Raw genomic sequence first — 25591 nt, 5'->3', positions numbered from 1 at the left:
AAGGCAGTGCAGGGAATACATTACGGGAGCAGTACGGGTCGCGGGAAAATCCTTCGGAAAAAAGAGGAGTGTTTTTGTTGTTGAGTTTGAGGCGACGGGTACAGTGACACGCCAGCGCCTGCAGCGCCATGTTCCACGCAGGGCTTGTCCGTCGCCGCGGGCGTGGCGCGCGTGCCGCGGTGGCGACGAACTCGTGGGAGGCGCGCCGATGGACCGGCGGCTGGCCGGGCGAGCCGCGCTGGAAGCGATATGCGGATCGATGCGGTGCGACACTGGATAAAACGTGCGTGTTTGTTTGTTGTTGCAGGCCCTCCATCCCTGTGGCGTTGATGCCGCGCGACGCCGCCCCCTCCGCGCCGCCCCCCTCCAGCACGTGAGCGTGATGCGCCGCCGCAGCCGGTCCCCGCAGCCCGCCGGCCGGCCGCCCCCGCCGTGGGGCCCCGCCCCCGCCGTGCACCCCACGGCCCCGCTGGCGCCGCTGGCGCTGGGGCTGGCGCTGCTGGCCCTCGGCGCCCTGCAGGTCGCCATGGGCGCGGCCACCGGCCTGGCCACCGGCCCCGTCTGGAACCAGCAGTTCCTCTCAGGTGAGCTCGTCCCCCGGATCTCGGCTTTCCGATTCGTAACCCAAGGTGGCAATGTCAAGTTACGGGGCGTTGCGCAATGTTGCGTGTTGAACGGCCACGCGCCCCGTGCCTCGGGACCCGTCCCGCCGATGAAACCGAAACGCCCTGCCCGCCCATCGGCGGCGCAGGGCCCGCGGCCTACCGCGGCCTGGGTCCTAGTCCTGTGCGGGGCCACCCCGCCCAGTCCCAGTCAGTCCGGCAGTCGGATGTAACCCTACCCACGCTGCGGCCGGGCCGCGTTGCGGCGCTGGCTGGCCCGCCCGGACCGCCCGTGTCGTTATCCAACGGGATTCGGGAGAGTCCGGCAGGCCCCGCCAGGTCCCGCCAGGCCGGCCGGTGCTGTCATCGCGTTGAGGAGCGGGGAGCCACCAGGACCGCCCGGACTCCGCGACGCCGCCCTGCCGGGCTCCTCGTGGACTCCGTCGTGTGGTTTTGTTGCGGTTCTGCTCCGCCTCCCGGACGGCCGGAGGCCTGGCTCACACGCCGGACTAACTGTTCGCCGACTTTTCCCACACGGCCCAAACCCAACCGGCTGACATAGCGCCGTGCTCTTGGCCGCCGTTGTCGGCAAACTGCCGTAGTACGGCTGTAATCCCAGCCGCCACGGCACTGCACGGCACGCCGCGGCACGCCGCCACGGACAACGGCCAGGACGACGCCAATAGCACGACGCCACACCGCGTGTCACCCATGCTGAAGTTTCTCAAGGAAACAGGACGACGGCGCAGACGTTGCTACAGTGAGCGCTCTCGTTCGCGGAGCGGCCAAGACGCAGTTCAAAATCGTTGATCGCTGGTGGCGGCGATGCCGCCAAGCCCGAGCGCCCGTTTTCCCTGGCAGTGTCTCGGCGTGGACGTGGCCGCCGCGCGCTGTGGCGACGAAAACTAACGGCATGGCGGCAAGGCTCGGTGGCGCGCGCGTTTGGTTAGGCCCGTCCGGCGCAGCAGCCGAGCAGCGCGGTGTCCATGCGGCGCGCCGCGGTGTCCCTTTGCCGGGCGTGAACGGCGCGCACCAAGGCGCACGCCCGTGAACCTCATGAATCATGAATCGGCAGCATCTTCGGCCGGCCTTACCCAGCCCGAGGGCTCAAAGGCGCCATTGTTCGAGGTGTCGCAGGGCCGCAGGACCGCCACGCGGCGCCCCGTATTCAGATCTACAAACCCGGCGGCGTGGGCCGGCGTCCGAAGAGCGTTCCAGGGTCCGGGAAGAAATGCCGCATAATCGCGCGGGCCTGCCGAGGCCCGCGTGGCGGTAGACTGGTGCATCGCAGTGGGAAGGCGCGTCCAAACGAGCAGAAAACGGCGGCTAAATCGCAGCAGGCCTGCCGGGCCGGCCGGGGGAACGGACACAGCGCGGCGTTCTCACACACGAGTGTCATGCACCTGTCCTCGCGGTGCAACGGTGCGCCGGCGGCGTGCGCGGCCACCAAGGCGGCTACGCGGCGGACCGGTGCACTCCGTCATTCATGGGGCCATTCATCGCGGGCCGCCGCACCCGGACGGCACCGCCGGCCGCCGAGGCCCTCCCGCCGCACAGGACCACAGAGCACAGGGCCGCCGCCACTTAAAAGTGAAAATAAATAACCGACATTCGTAGCCGTGAGCTGTGAGCCGTGACGCGCATAGAAATAGGTGTTATCACCGTCCTGGGCCGAGTCCGAGCCGAGTCCGGCCGCTGGACCAGCCCCGGGACGGACGCCGCCGCCCTGCGTGTGAGCTAGCCGCCGCGCCGCCGCGCCGCGCGTCCTGGACAAGGCGGGGCAGCGGGGGCCGCGCCGGGCCGGCCGTGGGGGCCACAGGCCGGGTTCCTTAACTCAGGTGCCGCTTTTGACCCACATTCCAAGCGGCTGCCGGCCGGCAGGTTAGGTACAGCGGAGAGGCAGGGGAGGGGAGGGGGGGATGATGCAGGAGAAGAGCCCCTAAAGGAGGGGGGAGGAAGAGGGGACGACGCGCGCAGGGATCGGATGGGTTTACAGTTAGGTTCGTTTTGCATACAGACGCGCGGTGAACTACGGGCTGCGATACACGAAGGGACGAAAGGGCCCCTATTCGAAATGCAAAATGAAAATGAATGAAACAACGACAATAAATAAAAACGGACACACACTGGGGGGATCGCGGTGCGCGGGCGGGGTGCCTGGGGCGAGGCCCGGGGCCTGCGAGCGCGGGAGTGGCGGCTCGGAATGAAGTCTTGGTCGGCGGCATCGTCGGCCCCAGGGAGTCTCGGGACACACCTGACTCGCGCCTGCTCGCGCCTGCGCCCCCGTCGCGCAGGCACCGTTGGCCCGGGCCAAGCAGCAGGCCGTGCCGTCTCTCTCGCACCCACACGGGATGCCCGCGAGTGCGTGTGAGGCGGAGCGACGGAACCACTGTTCGGAATCGGTCCGGCGGCTGAGTCACTGTTCTCGGGCCGCCATAGCCCGCCCGCGCACGCCGGCTCGCGCACACACGCGGTCCAGGAGGGGGCCGCTGGTGAAATGCTTTCGCCGCCGAGCTGCCAAAAGCCGGGGCGTGGCGGGTGCCAAGGCGCAGGCAGGGGCCGCGTGCTCGTGACTCAGCTCGGCGACGACGACGGCGACAAGGAAGTGACAGTCCGGCGCGGCCTCAAACAAACGCCGCGCCGCCGCGCAGTCAATCGCCACGACGCCGCGACGACGCCGAGGTGCTGGACGGGGCGTCGTTGCGGCGTCACCGCCGGGAAGCCGCAGGCCGTCGCCACAGGCCGGGCGTCGCCGCGAGGCGCAGCACCGCGAAGAGGAAGCGCCGCGCCAAGCCCCGCCAAGTGGTCCCCTGGGGGCTGTGCGCGGGATGCCCGGGCTGTGCGGGGCGGCGCGCCGGGAGTTTATGAAGATGAGACTGCGTTGCTGCTGTTGCGGTTGGTGGTGGTGGTGGCGCTGCAGAGGATGTTGTTGTTGCGGCGCGGTGCGGCGCGGTCTCTGGGTCAGGCCGGCCTCCTGATCGGCGTGCATCAGATAATGCAAATAATGGGAGTGCCTCGGCGGCGAGGTGCGCGGCGCTAACAATACGGAGTGACACGGGGCGCGGGCGGGGCGGGGCGGGGCGGGGCGGGGCGGGGCGTGCGCGGCGTGGCGGCGAGCGGCGACTTATGTAGGGCGGGTCAACCGGCGCCGCGCTGCGCCGCGCGGAGGTGAAGTAGTGAGTCTGCTTTGCGGACCTGGCCGTGCCGTCCGTGGCGTGCCCCGTCCGCGGCGTGCCCGACCGGGCCGGCCGGCCGTCCGCCGCGTTCCCTCGGGAAGCGCTCTCCTCATCCCGTCCCGCGGACCGCAGGGACGCGCAGGGACGCGCAGGGAAGCACAGGGAAGCACGCGCTGTTCCTGTTTCCACGCACGTTGTCGGCCCTTTTAGTATGCATGCCTTTTGGCGGACCCGGATTCAAATCCCGACCTCGGCGCTTCGTTTTTATTTTTTATTTTTTTCGGTGGTCCTGACGCAATAATAACGGTCTTTGCCCAGGTCCCTCGGTAATTGCCTGCGGCCTGCTCCGCCTGCTCTATGACTTTGAAACGAAAAGCCAGCCGGCGAGGCCGCGCGGCCCCGCGGCCCGTCGTCCCGTTGCAGCGGCCGGCGCCGCCTCCACCCCCGCCCCCTCCCCCGCCCCCGCCCCCTGACGCACCGCGGCGTATCAGCGCTGCTTTCAAAGCCACTCTTGTTTTCGCGCCAGGATCCTAGATTCCGGTCTAGCGGAGGGGGAGGACGTCGCCGAAGGAAAGAAAAATGATGCGACATTCCTGCTGCTGCACGGATCCGCGGAGACGCGGCAGTGGTGCGGGGCGGCCGGGCACTGCAGGGCTGCAGCATCAGGTCATCGACATTTAGAGTGTGTGTGCGTGGGCCAACAGGCGGCGGTCCCGCTGGATGGAAAGGTGGGGGGAGGGAGTCTGGGTCTCCAGGTCACTGGCGCCTCAAGGACATCATCGGGCCCACCTTTGTGTAGAGTGTCTGTCCGGACGCCTGGAGGTGCCTGGAAGCCTGGACGTCATGACGGTGTGGAAGTGGGTTGCCGCCGGAGCCGAGGCCGCCGAGGGCCGAGGGCCGCGGCCAGCAGAAGCAGGCCGATGTCTCCGACGTCTTCGATGTCTCCGATGTCTCCACGCTCTCGCCGGCGGAAGTCATAATTGAGTTTGGCTTGGAATTCAGCCGAGGTAAATGGCGGATAGATTTCTCATAGTGACGCGCGCGGTGGTGCGGCGGTTGCGCGCGGCGGATGGAAGGATGGACGCAGCGAGGCAGACCTGGCCGGCATTCGCCGCGCTTTTGCCGCCGCCGCGGCGAGACTCTTTCCCCAGGCAATGAGGCGACGACAGCGCCTTCCAAAGTCGCCACGAAAGCCAGGCAGTATTTTCCAAGCGCAAGCGCGGCCGGAACCAAAGGGTGCCAACCTAACAAAGTGCAACAACTTCAAACGTCTGCGGCGTCTCTCTTTCGCACATGGCAAGCGTTACTGTTTGGAGGGATGCGGAACGCACAGGATAACTTCGATTTTCAATGTGACTCCTGAACTCTCTTCTTTCTCGCAACGCTCACTGCCGCCCACCGAGAGTTTGCCGTCCCTAGGTTGGCTCTCCCCGGCCGCGGCGCTCCACAGTGGGCCAGAAGACCGGTGGAGGCGGCCAAAACCCCGGACGCGTCTTGAGCTCCAGAGTCGCTAAATGGGACTCGAACCGAGCGTGTGACCCCACCAATGGCTTGCTCTCCGCACGAGGAATCCATTGGTGGGGTCACACGTTCGGTTCGAGCCCCGTTTAGCGACTCTGGAGCTCAAAACGCGTCTGGGGTTTTGGCCGCCGGCGCCGGTCTTCTGGCCCACTGTGCGCTCCCAGCTCGCCCACGCGTCTCCAAGTGTCAAAGAGGCATTTTTTTTAAGAAGTCCGATCGTGGAACACGACCGATGCCGATTTCCTCCATTTTTTGGTCAAAGGTAGTCCTTGTGGGTCTAAGAAAGGCCACAAATTTTTTGGGCCGAAATATGCACCGTTCAGATTCTATGGACAATTTTCGTTTTCTCTGACAACTTTTCACATAATATGGCCAAAATTGAAAAATCACCTTTCTGAGGCCTCTATGCACTCGATTGAGCTCAAAATGTGGTATCTTATGTAAAATCACGCGAGGAACACGAATCCGGTGCCTGTTTGTTGATAGGACAACCCAAACAGATGTTATGACTGTTTTTCAGGTTTTGTAGAGGTTTTTACTTTTCTTGGGGTTTTGGTGTTCGGCATCGATTTTCGCCAATCCGATGAGTGGATTTTATAGATAAAGGACCAATCTATCATACTACGAGATAAAAAGTTTGTGTACGCCGCGTGAAAAGCAGTGGCGCTGCAAAAATTGAAAAACCGTCATTTCTGGGTAGTTTTAGATCAGATAAGCCACCTTTCGCGTGACCGTCTCCGCCCCATATTCAGTCTAAATATTGTCCCAAGTGATGTCAGAGTTGGTGTGAAATTTCACCGCTGTAGCTCAAGTAGTTTGGAAATGGCAGCTTTCTGAAGTTTTGCAATCACGTAAGGCATTTACTTTAAGTAGAATTGCGGTAAATGTGAAGACTCGTCACAGATCGGGTAATAAATGAGATAGATGAGTGCGTCAAAGTTTTTTAAGCGTAATTTTGGACAAGGAACCTGATTTTGCAGGTACGAAGACCCTAGGCGAACTCTGAAGTTGGAAAAAAGGCCATTTTTATGTGGTTTGCACGAAAACGTAGCTTTAGAGTACACCTAGGGCCTTCGTACCGGCAAAATCGGATTCCTTGTCCAAAATTACGCCTAGAGAACTTTGACGCACTCATCTATCTCATTTATTACCCGATCTGTGACAAGTCTTCACATTTACCGCAATTCTACTTAAAGTAAATGCCTTACGTGATTGCAAAACTTTAGAAAGCTGCCATTTCCAAACTACTTGAGCTACAGCGGTGAAATTTCACACCAACTCTGACATCACTTGGGACAATATTTAGACTGAATATGGGGCGGAGACGGTCACGCGAAAGGTGGCTTATCTGATCTAAAACTACCCAGAAATGACGGTTTTTCAATTTTTGCAGCGCCACTGCTTTTCACGCGGCGTACACAAACTTTTTATCTCGTAGTATGATAGATTGGTCCTTTATCTATAAAATCCACTCATCGGATTGGCGAAAATCGATGCCGAACACCAAAACCCCAAGAAAAGTAAAAACCACTACAAAACCTGAAAAACAGTCATAACATCTGTTTGGGTTGTCCTATCAACAAACGGGCACCGGATTCGTGTTCCTCGCGTGATTTTACATAAGATACCACATTTTGAGCTCAATCGAGTGCATAGAGGCCTCAGAAAGGTGATTTTTCAATTTTGGCCATATTATGTGAAAAGTTGTCAGAGAAAACGAAAATTGTCCATAGAATCTGAACGGTGCATATTTCGGCCCAAAAAATTTGTGGCCTTTCTTAGACCCACAAGGACTACCTTTGACCAAAAAATGGAGGAAATCGGCATCGGTCGTGTTCCACGATCGGACTTCTTAAAAAAAATGCCTCAAACGGCAAACCTCAGTCGGCCAGTCGGCCCAGCCGGGTCACGGGGCCCGTGGCCGGCCGCGGCCGTTTGTCGAGGGGGAAAGTGACACGCGCTGGGCGCGGCCGCGGCACTACACTCTATGGATCTGGAGCCGATCCGGGCCGGGCCGCGTGACTCACAGAGGAAAGTCGAGTCGATAGTCGATAGGTCGCACCGCGGGAGCCCCGCCGAGCCGCGCCGCCACGCCCCTCGACTTACGAGTCGCTTGCGTCCGCACGATCTACTTTTCATCGACGGATCGTATCGGAAAGGAAAGTGTGTGCGTTGGGTGTGCGCGTTGCGCGTGTGCTTGTGTGTGTGAGGAAGAACGCAGGTGCCTCGCCGCATCGATGAGGCTGTGCGGATGCAGGGCGGCCGCAGCCGGCAGCACAGTGCAGGTGGAGTGCGAGCGGCGCGGGTCGGTCTGACGGGGAGGGTCCCGTTACACCGCGGAAGGGTTGGTGATTTCGGGTCGGGCCGGCGGCCGGGCGAAGGCCGAAGGCGAACTTGGGCCGTAATCATTACAACACCTCGCCCTCGCTGCCGCCCTGCCGCCGGCCCTGCTCCACCATCTGCCGCGCCAGCAGCCGGCCCAAACCCTTTCCTATTATTCAGATTGCGTCATCGGGAACAGAATGCAGCGGAATAGATAACCGTCTTCGTCAAGGGGCAACCGGAAAAGAAACGGAAAAGAAAAACGCGAATTCATACAGCTGGAAAAGCAGAGTGATAACATGAAATGAATAAAATCCAGTGTACGAACAGAAAAATCTCGAGTTCGGACCCGCGGGACGCCCCCATGAGTGCGAGAGAGACAGTGCGGCGACACTGAAAAACTAAACGTGGTCTAGACCGCACCAACTGGTGTGGTCAAATGGGTGCCATTTTGACCACATCAGTTGGTGTGGTCTAGACCACGTTTGGTGCGTTTGGTGTGGTCTTGAGCACGTTTGGTGCGTTTGGTGTGGTCTAGACCACACCAAACGTGGCCAAACGTGGTCTAGGCCGCACCAAACGTGGCCAAACGTGGTCTAGACCGCATCAAACGTGACCAAACGTGGTTTAGACCGCACCAAACGTGGCCAAACGTGGTCTAGACCGCACCAAACGCGGCCAAACGTGGTCTAGACCACACCAAACGTGGCCAAACGTGGTCTAGACCGCACCAAACGTGGCCAAACGTGGTCTAGACCACACCATCTGCTGTGGTCAAAATGGCATCCATCTGACCACACCAGTGGTGCGGTCTGGAGTACGTTTGGTTTTTCAGTGGAGGTGGCTGTTCGGAATCAGTCTGCAGACGGACGCCGCTTTAATTGCGCCGCTGCAAGCAGAATGAGGTGGAGTGAGACAGCGAGGAGCGAGACGCCGAGAGGTCGCGGGATGGGATGGCGTGCGGAGGCGCGGCGCGGCGGCGCGGTGCGGACGGCATCATCGCCGAGGTCATCAACCTGGCCGTCGTCTTCCACTCCCCCGCCGGCCCCTCCAGCCCCAACCGCAGTGTTACGCTCTGCTCCTGTCAGGCCGACCGGCCGGCCGCGACCACCGGCTTGATCTGGATGGCGGTGCGGCGGTCCCTTTCCTCACTCAGCCCCCCCCCCCATCCCCGTTTTCCTGCACCTCCACGGCGCCAAAGGCAGGTAATCACGCGTTAAATGGTGGTTGCGCGCATGGGGGCCCGGCTCGGCCGGCCGGGCCGACGCCTCTACCTGCATCATTGGTCACCGTCAATTCAACGCCCCCTGCCCCGCCTGTTTCTCCCGCACTGTAAACTGCGAATCATGGGCCGGGCCGCCGGGCCGTATGGCGCTCGTCGGGAAGTCCTGCACGGCGGGTTGCGTGGCTCGACCTGCCGTGCCATGCCATGCCATGCCATGCCTGCCCTGCCCTGCCCTGCCATGCCATGCCATGCCATGCCATGCCCTGCCCTGCCATGCCCTGCCCTGCCCGCGTCGGTCGCGTCTAGAGTCGCGTCATGCCGTGCGTCAACGGGCGCACGCAAGCACGCCACTCCCCCGGAGTACCCCGAAGTCCGGCCAAGTCGCACCCTGCCCGCCCTGCCGCCGCCGGCGGAACGACCCGGACTTTACCTCCGCGCTCCCTGGCGGAGGGGCGGCCGTTGGCGCACAGTGGGCCAGAAGACCGGTGGAGGCGGCCAAAAGTCTAGACGCGTTTTGAGCTCCAGTCGCTAAATGGGACTCGAAGCGAACGTGTGACCCGAGGTGTGACCCCACCAATGGATTGCTCTCCGAACGAGGAATCCATTGGTGGGGTCACACGTTCGCTTCGAGTCCTGTTTAGCAACCCTGCTGCTCAAAACGCGTCTAAAGTTTTGGCCGCCTCCACCGGTCTTCTGGCCCACTGTGTGGCGGCGCCCTGCCGGGTTCTCCCGGACATGCGGACGGCGTCCACCACAGCGAGCGCGCCGCAGGCCGGGCTGCAGGCTGCAAGGGCGCAGGGCGAGGGCGCCGATTGTCTGGGCCCCTCGAGCCGCGAGGCTCCGCGAGGACCGCGAGGTGCGAATGCTGCCACTTTGCATTGTGGCGGGGCAACAAAGGACCCTCAGTGTGCCCCGCCCCGCCCCGCCCCGCCCCGCACCCCGCACTGCAGGCAGACGCAAGTGCGCGGCACGACGGCAGCAGCGCAGCGAGAGTCATCATTATTCCACTGATGAGGGGGCCGGCGGGGCTGGCGGGGCTGGAAGGACTTTGATGCGCTGGCGAGCATGTCGCGGGGACATTTTTCCACTTTTTGCACTTTTTTGAGGCGCGCGGGAGAGAGTAAACATGTGCCACGCAGCGTGTCCTTTTGAGCGTCTCTGCGAAAGAAAAAAATGTGTTGTGAGTGCTATAATTCGTTGGTGTTTGCTTGCAGGCGTGACGTCGGGGCGCAACATCCGACACCTGCCGTGCGTGTCGCGGCGCTCGGGCGAGACGGGCGTGTGCATGTTCGCGTACACGTGCATGAAGGCCAACGGCACGCACCTGGGCACGTGCATTGACCGCTTCTACTTCGGGTCATGCTGCAAGGTGGACCAGGATGTGCTGGACTCGCTGTCGCCCAACGACAACGTCATAAGTAACCAGGTGAGCAGACCGAACTGACTGACAGGTCAGTTTGTTATTGATGTTGATGTTACTTACTTGAAGCTCGGTACGCATCAGCCTGCATCTAACGCTGTCTACCTGTTGGCAGGTCTCTCTGCACTCTGGAGGCTCCGCACCGAGCGCTGGCGACATCCCCGGCCGCCCGGCCGTGGCCGCGCCGGCCCCGCCGCCACCAAGACTGCCGTCACCGCGGCCTCCGACGGGGCAGGTCCCCAGCGAGAACCACATCGACCACGTGTTCCACAGCACGGCGGCGCCCGGGCCGACGGCGGGCTACGTGAGCGTCATCCTGCAGAACCCGCCGCTGTCCACGCCACTGCCACTGGCCCGGCCCGGCGCGCCGTCGTCGGCCCAGCCAGCTCCGACGACACCGACCGCCGCCACGGAGCAGTCCTTCTTGTTGTCCACGTTCCAGTCCGTCCAGGACGGCGGCAACAAGCCCTTCAAGCCCACCGCCAAGCCGGCGGCGGCCTCCCCCACCAAGGCCCCGGCCACGACCCGGCCGACCACGCAGAGGCCGGGGAGCAAGCCGGGGAGCACGGTAACGCCCACCAAGAGGCCCACCACCACGCCCACCAAGCGGCCCGCCACCAAGCCCACCTCCGCCAAGCCGGGCACCACCACGAAGAGGCCGTCGTCCACCAAGCCCACGGCGTCCACCGCGCGGCCAGGCGCCACCTCCTCCTCGACAACCTCGGCGGCCACGACCAAGCCTAGACCTAAGCCGACCGCTACCCCGACGACGAAGCGACCGACAACACAGCGGCCGTCATCCACGCAGGCCAACAGCACCAAGAGGCCATTGCAGCAGACAACACAACAGACTTCACAAACGACTAGGCCAAGGCCGACGCAGACCAATAAGCCCACTCGACCCAGCACCACGACGACCAAGAGGCCCGCGTCGACGCAACCGGCATCCACTAGGCCGCCTGCGACGACGACCACCACCACGACGACAACGACGACCAAGCCTGTCTTCTTCAAACCGACCACGACCCAGAGGCCGGCGCCGACCACGACGCAGCGCGACGAGGAGGCCGACGGCGCCACCACGCTCGAGGAGGCCGCCATCCTGTCCAACGAGATCTCCCCCGTCGGCGTGGCCGGGCCCTCCTCGACCAAGAGCCCGGCGGACGACATCGAGGAGAACCTCAACGCCATCGTGGACCCTCACCGGCCGGGCGTGGGGCCCACCACGCCGTCAGCCACCCTGGTCACGTGGTCCTGGGTCACCGACGCGGACACGCCGAGCCCCAAGCCCACGCTCGCCGCCGAGCCCCTGGAGCCCCTGGAGCCCGTCACCCAGTACCCGTCCACCACACTGGGTAAGTCCGACAGGGAATCAGCGCGGGCACCACCCCCACGCGGATGTCAGATGTCATCCCATCAGAGAAAGTGAGGTCATGGCGGGGCGGGGTGTGGCGGGGTGTGGCGGCCGGCAGCCGGAAGGCGTGCCGCGACCCGGCGGGGCGGGGCGGGTTGGGGCGGGGCGGGGCGGGGCGGGGCCGCGTCTGGGACGGATCGCAATGCGGTGAAGGGGGTGGGCGTGGGCGGACCGCGACTGCGACCGCGCGGCGACGTCAGCGCGCTTTGACGGGCGCGGTGGGGACGGTGGGGACGGTGCGTGACCCAACCCGACAACCAGACCCAAGCACCAGGCAACCGGGCAGCACCCAGCGGCCGGCCGCGTGTCGCGACGCGTGCTGCTCTCGGGGGAAAGTGCATTTGCATCTTACATGAGCCAGACACAGACAGCACGGCTCGCGACGCCATTGTGGCTCAGCGCGCCGGCCTGCCCTTCCCGACGATGTCCCCCTACGCTCGTTGGCCGGGAAGGGCGCTTTGAAAGACGCCTTCAGGAAGAACTCCTCGAAATATGTCCCTGTGGCCGCCGTGCCACCGTCAGGGCGCAACGCGCGTCGGGCGACAAGCGCTCCACGTGGCGTATCACAGGGGGATGCGCGTCGAGTCGCGGTATTGTCCGCGGCCTGATTTTGAACGGAGCTTTGTCACTTGTCACCCTGTCTCTATCTCACCCCATGAGTGCGAGCGAGACAGAGCGACGAAAGCACTGTTCGGCATCAGCCTGCTGCGTCGCACAGTGGGTAGACTGTCCCACGAAAAATTACATGTTCTGTTTGCTCACGCGGCACTTGAAAAATAAGTTCTAAATGTAAAAAAAAAGAATAAATTCTTTTGGCCGAAGCAATCGGACAGAATTTAGAGGTCGCGCATCGCTCCCAAAGGAAAAATTACCGTTTTTGGCAAATTTCGCTCTTTCTCTCACAGCCACGGCGCTTCCCGGCCGTCCCACGCGACTCGGTCGGACTCCTAGTACCCTCGCGTAACATTCAAGCACCAAACCGACCCTTGCCGACCCCTTAAACTCTTTTATAATAGCCAAAAACAATAATTTTTTTCAGAAAATTTTGTTGAAAAGTGCTGAAAAAGGTGTAAGGAGTGAAGATTAGGCAAATCTGTGTGGCTCAATCGATTAAAAATCATCGAAAACCCATGTGTCCAGAATTGGAAGTGCCTACGGTCATAAATGGCCGCACCCGAAGCAGTGCAAATCCGCAATTTTCGGGAAACGGCCTATTTTACATAGGGGCGTTCCAGACCAAAAAAGCCACTTGGCCGGCGACCATCTCGGACCAAGCTCAAACGTTTTCCAGGGTTCCTTTCATCCATAAGGACTGCCGAAACACCATGGGAGCGAGATCCGACTCGAACTCCGGATTGTATAGGGGTCTTCACCCCCCCCCCGCCCGCGTCCCCGACGGTTTTTTAGGGTTCGGGACTTGTTGGGCTAGTGGAACCGGCTGTTTAAAAAATGTACCCTTTAGGTTTTTCTTGTAGGAAATAGTGCGCTCTTTCGATTGGCGTGTCGCACGAGGCTGTACAACGTCGGGTTTTGACGCTACGGGCTCTCAAAGTCGCTCAATTTCACCATTTTCACTGGAGATGTGATCACATGGCCGCTCAAAGTAGATCATCGTCGATTTCTCTCCTCTGAGGCCTCAATGGTGCCTACCCATGGGTCAACACCCCTACAAAATGTCAGCCATCTCAGGCAATTATTAGAGAAACTGTGATCAATGGAAGTTTGGGGCCATTTTACCACTGGGCTGAGGAGGATTTGGGTCCAGAAAAAACATTTTATTCATCGTTAATGGTGGGTTTGTGTAGTAAAGCGACAATGAAAACTTTTTTTCTACATTTTGGCTGAGCGATAGCGAAGCCTGTTACTCCAGTGGGGTTGAAAAGTTTTTTCTGTCTGTCTGTCTGTCTGTCTGTGTGTCTGTGTGTCTGTGTGTGTACACTACTCCTCCTGAACGGCTCGGCCGATCTCGGTGAGATTTTGCAGGCTTATTTGGTATATTCTTGGCTCGGCACACGCGAAATTTCACTATCCTAGCTCCCGTGGTTCAGTTTTTATAGCCGAAAAACGCTTAAAAAACGGCGAAAAATCGAGTCTTCTGCAGGCAGATCACTTCTGTGTTGAAGGAAGGGGGGTCTGGGGGGCGGGGCCCCCAGCCAGGACAAGTTAAAAAGTTACAAGGATCAAGATTGTGATATCTGTTGATGAAACAACTCTATCTAGAATAAAGGGGGGCAGCCCCCCAGTATGCAAGTTAGAAGTCACCGACGATGGACAAGCCAATGCCTGCCGAAGGCAGGCTAGCGCCGCAGGCCAAGGTAGGTACGCCAGGCGCGGATTGGAGGAACAGGCCGCGAGACATCGCGAAGCCTGTTACGACAAGACGCGGTCTGGCGTAAACCTACCTTGTTTAAACAGCCGGTTCCACCAGCCCAACAAGTCCCGAACCCTAAAAAACCGCCGGGGGGGGTGAAGACCCCTATACAATCCGGAGTTCAAGTCGGATCTCGCTCCCATGGTGTTTCGGCAGTCCGTATGGATGAAAGGAACCCTGGAAAAAGTTTGAGCTTGGTCCGAGATGGTCGCCGGCCAAGTGGCTTTTTTGGTCTGGAACGCCCCTATGTAAACAAGGTAGGTTTACGCCAGACAGCGTCTTGTCGTAACAGGCTTCGCGATGTCTCGCGGCCTGTTTCTCCAATCCGCGCCTGGCGTACCTACCTTGGCCTGCGGCGCTAGCCTGCCTTCGGCAGACAATGCTTGTCCATCATCAGTTACTTCAGAACTGTTGCATGCTGGGGGGCCTCAGACCCCCTTCATTCTAGATAGAGGTGCTTCATCTCCAAATTACACGATCTTGACCCTTGTAACTTTTCAACTTGTCGTGGCTGGGGGGCTCCGCCCCCAGACCCCCCTTTCATCCAGACAGGAGAGGTCTACCGACAGAAAACTCGATTTTTCGCCGTTTTTTAGGTGTTTTTCGGCTATAAAAACTGAACCACTTGAGCTAGGATGGTGAAATTTCGCGTGTGCCGAGCCAAGAACATACCTAATAACCCTGCGAAATCTCAGCCAGATCGGCTGAGCCGTTCAGGAGGAGTAGTGTACACACACAGACAGACAGACACACAGACAGACAGACAGACAGACAGACAAAACTTTTCAACCGCACTGGAGTAACAGGCTTCGCTATCGCTCAGCCAAAAAGGCCGTTTCCCGAAAATTGCGGATTTGCCTGCTTCGGGTGCGGCCATTTATGACCGTAGGCACTTCCAATTCTTGACACATGAGTTTTCGATGATTTCCAATCGATTGAGCCACACAGATTTGCCTAATCTTCACTCCTTACACCTTTTTCAGCACTTTTCAACAAATTTTTCTGAAAAAAATTATTGTTTTTGGCTTTTATAAAAGAGTTTAAGGGGTCGGCAAGGGTCGGTTTGGTGCTTGAATGTTACGCGAGGGTACTAGGAGTCCGACCGAGTCGCGTGGGTCGGCCGGGAAGCGCCGTGGCTGTGAGAGAAAGAGCGAAATTTGCCAAAAACGGTAATTTTTCCTTTGGGAGCGATGCGCGACCTCTAAATTCTGTCCGATTGCTTCGGCCAAAAGAATTTATTCTTTTTTTTACATTTAGAACTTATTTTTCAAGTGCCCCGAGAGCAAACAGAAACTGTAATTTTTCGTGGGACAGTCTAACAGTGGGCCAGAAGACCGGTGGAGGCGGCCAAAATTCTAGACGCATTTTGAGCTCTAGAGTAGCTACACAGGACTCTAACCGAACGTGTGACCCCACCCCCCACCTGGATCGCTCTCCGAACGAGGAATCCATTGGTGGGGTCACTCGTTAGGGTCGGTCGAGTCCCATTTAGCGACTCTAGAGCTCAAAACGCGTCTGGAATTTTGGCCGCCTCCACCGGTCTTCTGGCCCACTGTGCGGCGTCGGGCTCGCCAACAATCGCACCTCGTGGACACGCGCGGCAGGGCGGCACGGCGACGGACGGACTGGGGCTATCGCGGCTCGCGGCACGGTGCGCGGTATCGCGAGGATTACCCGCATTCCGTTACGCCGCGCTAATCGCGACGCGGTGCGCGGTGCGCGGCGTGCCGCGGGGACGGGGCGGGGCCCAGAGGCACCGCGGGCAGCGCGGCGCAAACCAGTTCCCGGCCAAGCACGTCGCGAGGCAACAAGGAGAGAGGATTCTGAATGCAGAATGCCTGCGCTTTTATACGTCCTCTCTTCCTCCCCGGCCCTGCTGCTGCCTGGCCTGGCGACTGCCTGCTGACTGCCTGCTGGCGCGGAGGCCTAACTGCATACAGGCGCGTTGGCGCGCGGCAAGGCGGCAGCTTCTGGGTCGCCAAACATTTTCCCGAGACGGACTCGTTTGTCAGCCATTGTGAGGCGATGGCACCAAGGTGGCATTCGCCGCGCACGCCCGGCTGGGCCGCGCCCCGCGCTCAGTGGGTGACTCGGGCCCGGCCCGGCCCGGCCCCACCCTGGCCGAGAGGCTGGGCCCGGCCAGCCAGCCTGGCTGCACCGCGTGCATGTAGGGCAGGCCGGGGCAGGCGGCGGCAGCATTGTCAGGGCCACTCCCGGCGTCGCCATCACCGCGCCGCTCCCCCGCCACGCCGCGCCCCACATGACGCTTCACGTTTTCGCCGTGCATGACGTCCCCGACGCCCGTGACGTCCCCGTCGACGACCTCGTCATTCCTCCAAACAGTCTGCCGCCGCGGGGCCCTCGGCGTGGCGGCTCGGTGGCCCGTGGGGCCTCATCTCCATACGGTCCTTTAAAGCGCCCCGCAGCCCGCACTGCTTTCACCGCGGTTACAGTCTCCTCACGTCCACGACCGCCATGACCGCCGCGCTGCCTGAGGCTCGGGTCCCGGGTTCGAGTACCGGCCTTCTTTTCTCACTCTCGGCCCATTTTCCTCGACAAGTGATGCAGGTCGGCAAAGCTTGGGGGTACTGTACACTGTACAGGGCGTCCGGGGGCGAAAGCGCTACTGCCCTCGCTCGGCGGGGCCCTCGCCATTTTCGGTGCTTTCACTACTTTCTCGTTATTGGCAGACGTGGAGACGACCCCGGACCAGTGGGTGCAGGTGGAGGTGTCCACGCTGCGGCCCACCCCGGCCCCCGCCACCAGCACGAGCCACTTCGGCACGCCGCCCAGGCCCACGGCGAGGCCGTCGGTCACCCAGCGGCCCACGGCGGGCACCGCGGGCACCACGCCGGGGGCCACCTTCGCCACCTTCGGGACCTCGCCCACCACCCTGGGCACTACGGCAGGCACCACGGCTGGCACCACGGTCGGCACCACAGCTGGGACCACAGCGGGCACCACCGTACCCGCGGCCAGGCCCACCACCACGGAGGGTGAGTACCACGCCGGTTGCTGGTTTGGCTGCCTGGACCGCGGATCAAAGGGTTGGCTGTAGGCCCCTACAGTGCGCACGCGGTGCAGGCTGTCCTGACGGTTGCCATGGTTACAGCGCCCCTGACCACGGAAAGCGCGAGCACGCTGGAGACCACGGAGGCGGCGAGCACGTTGACGACAGGGAGCACCTCCACCTCGAGCACTACCTCCAGCACGACCACCGGCACCAGCACCACCCCCGGCACCTCTGTAGCGAGCACTAGTCCAGGGAGCACGAGTCCGGGGAGCACGTCTAGTCCGGGACCCAGCGTCACCGACCAGCCGCCGCCGGGCCTGGACGTGGAGCAGCTCAACTCGCTCAACATGTCGGACTACAGGAACGGTAAGGGACCAGCCTGGCCTGGGCCTGGCCTGGGCCTGCCGGCAGACTCGCTCTGTCGCTCTCTATGGGTCGCCCCATTCATGCAAGATGGACAGAGACAACTGCGATGTGCGGAGAGTGCTGGGCGGCGCGTTGCGGCCAAGCGCCTGCGGTGTTGCGGGTAGGCAACCCATCGTGCCTCTGCGCGTGCGGCCGGCCTGCCGCCAGGCGCCCTTGCTGCCTCGAAGCCACGTGCTTCCGGCCGGTTTGGTGTCGCCGCGCAGCAGAGCCCGCGCCCGAGTTCGACAGGGACATGTTCCGATGACGCCCACCTGTCCTGTCCTCCGCTGGAGCCGCGCTGGAGCCGCGCTGGAGAAACGGGGCGAGTCTGCCTTTGCCTTCCCAAGGCCGCGCCGATGAATCACTCCGACTTTGTCCAGCGGGGCTTGCCGGCCCGCGGAGTGACCCACAGCTGGCGGCAGCGGCGGCAGCCAGGGCCGGACCCGCCGGAGTGGGCTAGAGTTAGGCGAGCACCGTTGAGGAGGCCACTGACTCCAGCCCGCTCCAGCCCGCTCCAGCCCGGCCGGCCGGCTGTACGGTTTCGGTGTTCGGCGGGGACCACGTGAAAATGACTCACGGCGGCCGAGCCGCGGCGGTCTGCAGGCGGCTGGCAGGCAGGGTATTGGGATGATTTATACCGGCCACTTATGCCCACCCGCCTCGCCCCGCCTCGCCCCGCCCCGCCCCGCCCCGCCCCGCACCAGGACAACCCGTTCCGTCGCCCAGGTCCCTGCCCTGTCACCGCCGTCGCTCCGCCGTCGCTGGAGACGGACTGGAGGGGCGGGGGGCGGGGAGGCAAAAAGACCTGACCGAGGAGAAGGCGAACAATGCGAAAAGAAAAACGAGGGATAAACCGTCCCGGGGCTGAGCGCCGAGCTCGCCGCCGCATATGCCCGTAGAAATGGATGGGGCAGGCGGCGCGGTGCTGGCGCGGCCTGGCGGCCGTAGCCTCAACTAAGACGGACGACTAACCTCACCGGCGGGCCCAAACAAACCTCCGTGCACAACGGGTACGGGTGCGGGTAGGCCGCGGGGCGCGCAGACTCCGGACGGACTGCCGTACGCGCGGGGCCTCGCTGCCTTCCATTGAGCCGCGCGTCGACGAGCGGAGCGGCGCGGAGCGGCGCGGCACTGCACCGAGCGTGGGCGGACGCCGGACGCTTTGTCACCTTCACCATGGCCGTCATCAACACGACGCTGTTGTTGCTTTCAGTGTGCGGGCGCAGGCTGTTCCCCGAGGCCAGGATCGTCGGCGGGGAGAAGGCGACGTTCGGGAAGTGGCCCTGGCAGGTGAGTACTGGCACTGCGGCGCACTGCGGTGCACTGGGCGACGGGGAAGGGCTGCAGGAGGGGCGCGGGGCACGGCCGCAGTAAAGCATTCCTTCGCTGCGGGGCGTTCGAATAAGGGCATTCGCGAGGGCCTGCAGCAAGCCTGCAGCAAGCTCGGCACAATGGCTTTCTGCCTGCTGGTGACCTTTGGCGCCCCCGGCCGGCCAGGGTGTGGAGGGCGTGGGGCGCGGCGAGGGGGGCAGAGTCAAGGACCGGGATACAGCTTTCGGCCGGAGGGGAGCTTGAGGCCCGCGTCGAGGCCCCAGGCCCGAGGCCCGCCCCAACCTGCCCGTTGGGTCGCCTCGCCTCGGACGCGTGCGAATCGGGCCTGCCAAGACAGCCCTACTGCAGGCGGTGGCCTTGGCGGCGGCCGCGCCCTTTCGAACGCCTCTCCGGACCAGGGACGGTGACGTCGAGTTCATGGACCGCCGCTCGCCGCTTCCGACCCCCTGTGGCCGTTTGCGTGCGCGGCCCCGGCGGGCCCCGGGCCCCAGGCAGTGGCGTAGCCGGCCGTCGCCTCTCCGAGTCCTCGGCGTCCTTCGCGTACTCCGGGAGCGCCCCGGGGAACAGGTTCCATCGCGGCGCCGCCGCGGTCGCGCTATTCTTGTCACGTTCTAATGTGCATGCCAGCGAGATGCCTGCCAGCGCCGTGTCCTGGCGCCGTCCTGGCGTTCGCCCTGGCCGGGCTGTCCTGGGGCGAGCCAAGCCCTAGGGCCAGGCGCTGCGGCACCGGCGTGAGGCGGTGGCCAAGTCGGCGTGCTCGCGGCCCGGCCGGCCCAGCCGCCGCCTCTATAACTGTTCCGCGAAGGCCGCGCTGGCCGCACCTACATCATTGAAAAGGAGATTGGGGAGGGAGCCCCGGAGAATGGCCCAGCCCGGACCGACAGGACCGCCGCGCCGCAGCGTAGCGGGAACGTTGTTTCAGCGCTAACCGAACCCCGTCTTGTTTCAGATCTCGCTCCGCCAGTGGCGGACGTCCACCTTCCTGCACAAGTGCGGCGCCGCGCTGCTCAACGAGAACTGGGCCATCACCGCGGCGCACTGCGTCGATAAGTGAGTGCCGCCACCACACTGCGAGCCGTCCCCAAGCCAGTGGCGGGTCCAGGGCCAGCCTGAGGGAGGGAGGAATGGACACCTTTTGCTTCCTTACAGAGGCAAAGTGTGGCATTTTGCCTACCCTCAGGGCGGCTGGGCCAGGGACAGTTAGTTCTTCTTCCGCCCTCCTGATCCGCGCTGACACCTCTCTCCTTCTCCTTGCGCAGCGTGCCGCCGACCCACCTGATGCTGCGGCTGGGCGAGCACGACCTCTCCACGGAGGAGGAGCCGTACGGGTACCGGGAGCACCGCGTGCAGCTCATCGCCAGCCACCCGCAGTTCGACTCGCGGACCTTCGAGTACGACCTGGCGATGCTGCGCTTCTACGAGCCCGTCCAGTTCCAGCCCAACATCCTGCCCATCTGCGTGCCCCAGGACGACACGAGCTTCGTGGGGCGCACGGCGCACGTCACGGGCTGGGGCCGCATCTACGAAGGTGAGGCTCGCTGCCAGCGAAGTGCGTCCAGTACGCACAGTGGGCCAGAAGACCGGTGGAGGCGGCCGGAACTATAGACGCGTTTTGAGCTCCAGAGTCGATAAATGGGACTCGAACCGCACGTGTGACCCCACCAATGGATTCCTCGTTCGAAGAGCAATCCATTAGTGGGGTCACACGTTCGCTTCAATCCTGTTTAGCGACTCTGGAACTCAAAACGCGTCCGGGATTTTGGCCGCGCCTCCACCGGTCTTCTGGCCCACTGTGGTACATGGGAAGCGAGGAGGGTCAGCTAATTTTTGTGGTTGCAGAGGGGCCGCTGCCGAGCGTGCTGCAGGAGGTGTCGGTGCCCGTCATCAACAACTCGGTGTGCGAGACCATGTACCACGCGGCCGGCTACATCGAGCACATCCCCAACATCTTCATCTGCGCGGGCTGGCGGAAGGGTGGCTTCGACTCGTGCGAGGTACGTGGCCCGGTCTGGCGGTGCGCTATGGGCCAGAAGACCGGTGGAGGCGGCCAAAACTCTAGACGCGTTTTGAGCTCCAGAGTCGCTAAATCGAACTCGAACCGAACGTGTGACACCACCAATGGATTCCTCGCTCGGAGAGCAATCAATTGGTGGGGTCACACGTTCGGTTTGAGTCCCATATAGCGACTCTGGAGCTCAAGACGCGTCTAGAATTTTGGCCGCCTCCACCGGCCCTCTGGCCCAGTGCGGTGTGCCCGACTACCTCCAGGGCGTCCTCACTGACGGCGTGCTTGTGCTTGCAGGGCGACAGCGGCGGGCCCATGGTGATCCAGCGGCCGGACGACAAGCGGTGGGTGCTGGCGGGCGTCATCTCGTGGGGCATCGGCTGCGCGGAGCCCAACCAGCCCGGCGTCTACACGCGCATCTCAGAGTTCAGAGACTGGATCAACCAAATCATGCAGTTCTAGGACTGGAAGCCCCCACCCCCCGACGGACCCAAACCCTCATTTCCGAGGTAGGGTTGTTCCGGACTGCCGTTCTCCGCGACGAAAGAACAACACACCTCAAGACGGAAATAAAGAGAACGAAACGAACGAAACAGAAGACTGAAGAGCGGTGCGGCGTACCATACTACCCTCTGCGCAAGAACACGAATTTTCTGACAACTTTGTAAAATTTTCCGCTAGCGGGGTATTTTAACGACGATTGTGGTACGACCTCAAGCCGAACGGCAGCCGACCAAACCAACATCGAGGAGAAAACTGCCATATCTAGAGTCATCTAGAGAAACTATATTATTTCTAGAGTGTTATCTAGAGCGATCTAGAGGATTTATTTCTGGAATGCGAGTGCAGAGAAAGAGAGAAAGAGAGATGGGCGAGGAACTTCTTATTGGCTCGCTGTAGTGGCGTGCCGAAACACTCCGTGACTCGACGACGAGTGATTGTGATATGCTAAGTGCAATGACTCCTTTATTTAGTGAAATGACCCGTAGGATTACTGTAGTGCTGTTGCCAGCAACGCCCAACTTCCTTCCGTACCCTCCCGGTGTCGCAACGTGGCCTCTGTCATGGCCTTCCTTAAGACTCGGATAAAGATGACCAACTGGATTCAACTGTGGTTGTTTTTTGTTGTTTTGCTATGCTTTAATGTGTTTTTTGGTCTCGTAGATGTCTAATTATTTATTGTTGAAAACGAAGAAATTGTTTTTGTCTCACCGTACCGTTATTTGCGAGATTTTTTTTTGTTTTGTTTTTTGAAATTATTTATTTTTTTGACATGCTTGGGATCGCTTTACACCCCAACGCTTTGTGTGTCCATTTTCTTTTAGTGCTCCGGGAAGAGTGTCGCTCTCTCTCTGTTTTCTCGGTTGGAATGTCACAAAAGAAAACGTATGCATTGAGCGTGGCCACGGTGTGGAGTGGGACAGGCACACGACCGTTGCAAGAAGTGATATTTGCATATCAAAGCATTTATAGACTTATCTGTTGATTAATTTATTCTTAGAGCGTGTTATTTTAATATTTTTAAAATTAGACCTGTAAATAGAAACGAATGATGCGATGAAATAATGTAAATTTTATTACGTAAGTGACAACGATGTGTGAGAGTTTTTTTTTTGTTCCGAGGGCACTGTGAGCGTGTGAATGGTTATGTAATTTATTAAATGAATAAAAATGCAAAAACAGGATCACTTTTGTTTCTCCTCCATCCCTTCACAGGCCACTAGAGTGTGTATCAGTTGACATACCTCCAACTGATCCACCCCGTCCCGTCGCCAAACGCGTTGCAGACGAACGGGTTGCCTAAAATCGACTTACGTGTGCGCACTACGCTGCAAGGTTCCTACTGAGCATTTCCGTCGTAATCATGACTGCACAGCCAGACTTATGGAGGAAAGTCCTCGGGTATTTTAAGAAACTGTTTTTTAATCGATACTTTTTTATGAGCGCATTGAAACAGGTGTGTTGGGTCGGTTTTCAGACTGAACGTGGAATGGAGGGGGAGTGCCTGGCTAAAAATTCAATAACGGATCACTTTTGTTTTCCTCAAAATGGTGTGTTAGTTGACTTTCCAGATAGTCCAAACGGTTGACAACGGGTAGCCTACACTCTTCACTACGCTGCAAGTTTTCTGAGCATTTGCCAGGGCGTAAAGATAAGGCTTATGATGAAAGTCTCAGTATTTTAGAATAGTTTTGAGTTACCTTTGTTATGCAGCATTGAATGCGTATGTTGTGCTATGCATGGCATGCTTCTCGAGTGAATAACGACTGGGAATTCGGGCTAAGGTGCGCGCCTCCATTCATACCGGTACCCCGCACCTTCAGTTTTTAAAAGGTTTTTATTTTTCAGATGTCACAACACAACGTACATACACTCTTACTACGCTAAGTTTCTCTATTTTGCCCAAGGGCCTAAAATAGGTTTAGTATGATTTATATATTTTTAGTTGAGTTTTGTAGGTTTACCTTTGCTGTTATGCTATATGCTATGTTGTGCTATGCTATGCTATTCTATGCTATGCTTTGCTATGCTTTGCTATGCTGTGTTATGCTATGCTATTCTATGCTAGAAGTTCAGTGGCGGATCCAGAGTCGGCCCAGGGGGGGGGGGGACAAAGTAGCACTTTTTGCACTTTTTGCCTACTTACAGGGGCAAAGTGTTGCTTTTTGCCTACCTTTCAGGCGGTTATCTAGGAGTCAAGGGGGGGGGGAATGGCCTTTTGCCCCCCTCCCCCCCCCGATCCGCGCTTGTAGAAGTTTCATTTCAGACCCACCTAAACCGGTGGTCGGTCGTCTTTCCCACCCCGCACCTGGCGGCGTGTCTCTGCCGCCCGGAGGTAGACCACCCTTCCGGCATGGTGGTGCCGTGCCGCCGTGCCGGCATGCCGAGTGGGCTGCCTACCCTGCCGGCGCACTGGAAGCGCAGCCTGCAGCTGCGACCGTTGGCGGCCTCAGTTTCTCCTGCTTCGCGGCTTCGCGCCTCGCCCAATCAGATCGGCCCCGCTAAATGGCGCGCTCCCATTGGCCGGCGGCGCGGCGGCCGGCACTGCATCCGGGGCCGCAACCAGGTCGTCGAGGGAACGGTGGCGGGCGATGATAATAATTTAAAGTCACGATCGCATTCCATGGTATTTGTATCATTTTTATTAACAGAGTTCTTCTTCTTCTCTTTTTACATTCACTTGCAACATCGCGTGGCACATTCATATGACAGTCACAAAAAAATAATAACAAAACAAACTATATACAAAACACGTTATTACAAAACAGCAGTGGCGCACACACGCGACCGAGGAGACATCAAACAATACTTTCATTCCAAATAAAAACAATCATCAAAGTTTTTTCGTGCTTCATTCTTTGACAAGTCGGGAACTAAAAGTGAATAGCAGCTGGGTGGAATCCCCCCGGGGACCTCCGCGTGGGCCAGGGGTGGGACTATCCGTCCCCGTAGCGGGAGTTAGAAAACGGGGACAGGGCGGGGTGTGGCGGGGCGGGGCGGGGGGCGGCTAGTCTTTGGCGCCTTTGGCGACGACACCCTTTTGATCGACGGCGCGCGTATCGGGCCGCCTCCGCCACCCGGGGCGCCTGACAAAAGCGCGGGCCCGGCGGTGTCCTGGAGGCCCTGGAGGCCCTGGAGGCCCTGGAGGCCCTGGAGGCCCTGGAGGCCCTGGAGGCCCTGGAGGCCCTGGAGGCCCTGGAGGCCCTGGAGGCCCTGGAGGCCCTGGAGGCCCTGGAGGCCCTGGAGGCCCTGGCCAAGACCAACAGGCCGTCCTGCGGCGGCGCGGCGCCGTCGTCCGCCCCGAGGCTCTCGAAAGGGGCGCGGCGCAACAAGTAGAGACGCGCCGCGTGACGCCGCCGTGGCGTCCGCCTCGCCGCGTCCCGGTGCCGGCTCGCGACTGCTCGCGACGCGGTGCGACCGTACACTCTGCTACACTGCTGGCGGGGCGGGGCGGCGCGGCTGCTTGGCACACGGCTGCACACGGCTGCAGCAGATTCCCTGACCAGGCCGGCCCCGGGCCGCCGGGCCGGGCCAGCCGGCCGGTTGCCTCGCGGTGACCGACTCATCGAAAGTGGGTCATCGTCCTCGTGGTCCGGCGGTCCGGCCGGCGTCCGGCAGTGCGTGGATCGTATGGAGGGCGGGGCGGCGGGGCCTGCGCGCTGCGGAGCCCCTGGCCACCCTGGCCCCGGGTCGCACCCGGCGACGGGCCGAACGCGTCAGCGCGCACCGACTAATCGAAAATGCGTCATCGCCCGCTCGGCTGACCGCCCCGCCCTGCCCCGCCCCGCCCCGCCACGCCCCGCCCTCGAGCTGCATATGGCCGGGCGCGGACGCGGCTAACGGTGAAGGCCAATAAGGTGCAGCAAGGGCATTACAGCCGCGCGCCCCGCCCCACCGTGATGGGCACCGCCGCGGAGGCACGCCGCCGCGCTGCCATGCGCTGCCCGCTCATCCCGAGGCACATGCCGAGCCGCGTCAATGAAGACGCGAGTCACTCATCTGGCTGGAGGTCCTGGAGGGGGGGGGAGTGGAGGGGCCTTTCTCCAGCCGGCTACACCGATAGCTATTCGTTGATTGGCTGCTCCCGGTGACTCCCCCGTCGGGGTGCGCCGTCCCCGCGGTCCCCGCGGCCCTGGGTCGCCAGCCCGATGTCGTTGAACCACCGGGGACGAGAGATTAAACACAATAGCGAGGTTTGGTTCCCTGGGTCTCAAGAGCTCGTCGCTCCCCCGACCACAGCGACATGATAAAATAAATAGACGAAAACAATTAATGACAACAAGG

At 61.0% G+C, this 25591-nt stretch overlaps 2 protein-coding genes across 2 annotated transcripts; both read left to right on the top strand.

The window, feature by feature from the left end:
- The first annotated feature begins 526 nt into the window (after nt 1–526).
- On the top strand, nt 527–17109 carry LOC117646346 (mucin-5AC-like). Its single transcript, XM_034387226.1, has 4 exons — nt 527–584; nt 10061–10272; nt 10382–11621; nt 16742–17109. The coding sequence occupies exons 1-4, from the start codon at nt 527–529 to the stop codon at nt 17107–17109; spliced, it is 1878 nt and encodes a 625-aa protein (XP_034243117.1).
- Nucleotides 16866–22491, top strand: LOC117646359 (serine proteinase stubble-like). Its single transcript, XM_034387239.1, has 7 exons — nt 16866–17047; nt 17164–17430; nt 18683–18759; nt 19751–19851; nt 20061–20329; nt 20641–20795; nt 21104–22491. Exons 2-7 carry the CDS (start codon nt 17412–17414, stop codon nt 21266–21268), a joined length of 786 nt encoding a protein of 261 aa, XP_034243130.1. The 5' UTR covers nt 16866–17047; nt 17164–17411; the 3' UTR covers nt 21269–22491.
- The last annotated feature ends 3100 nt before the right edge of the window (nt 22492–25591 follow it).

This window comes from Thrips palmi, unplaced genomic scaffold, assembly GCF_012932325.1.
Source record: "Thrips palmi isolate BJ-2018 unplaced genomic scaffold, TpBJ-2018v1 HiC_scaffold_19, whole genome shotgun sequence".
Taxonomy (NCBI): domain Eukaryota; kingdom Metazoa; phylum Arthropoda; class Insecta; order Thysanoptera; family Thripidae; genus Thrips; species Thrips palmi.
This window is presented reverse-complemented; position numbering and strand designations above follow the sequence as displayed.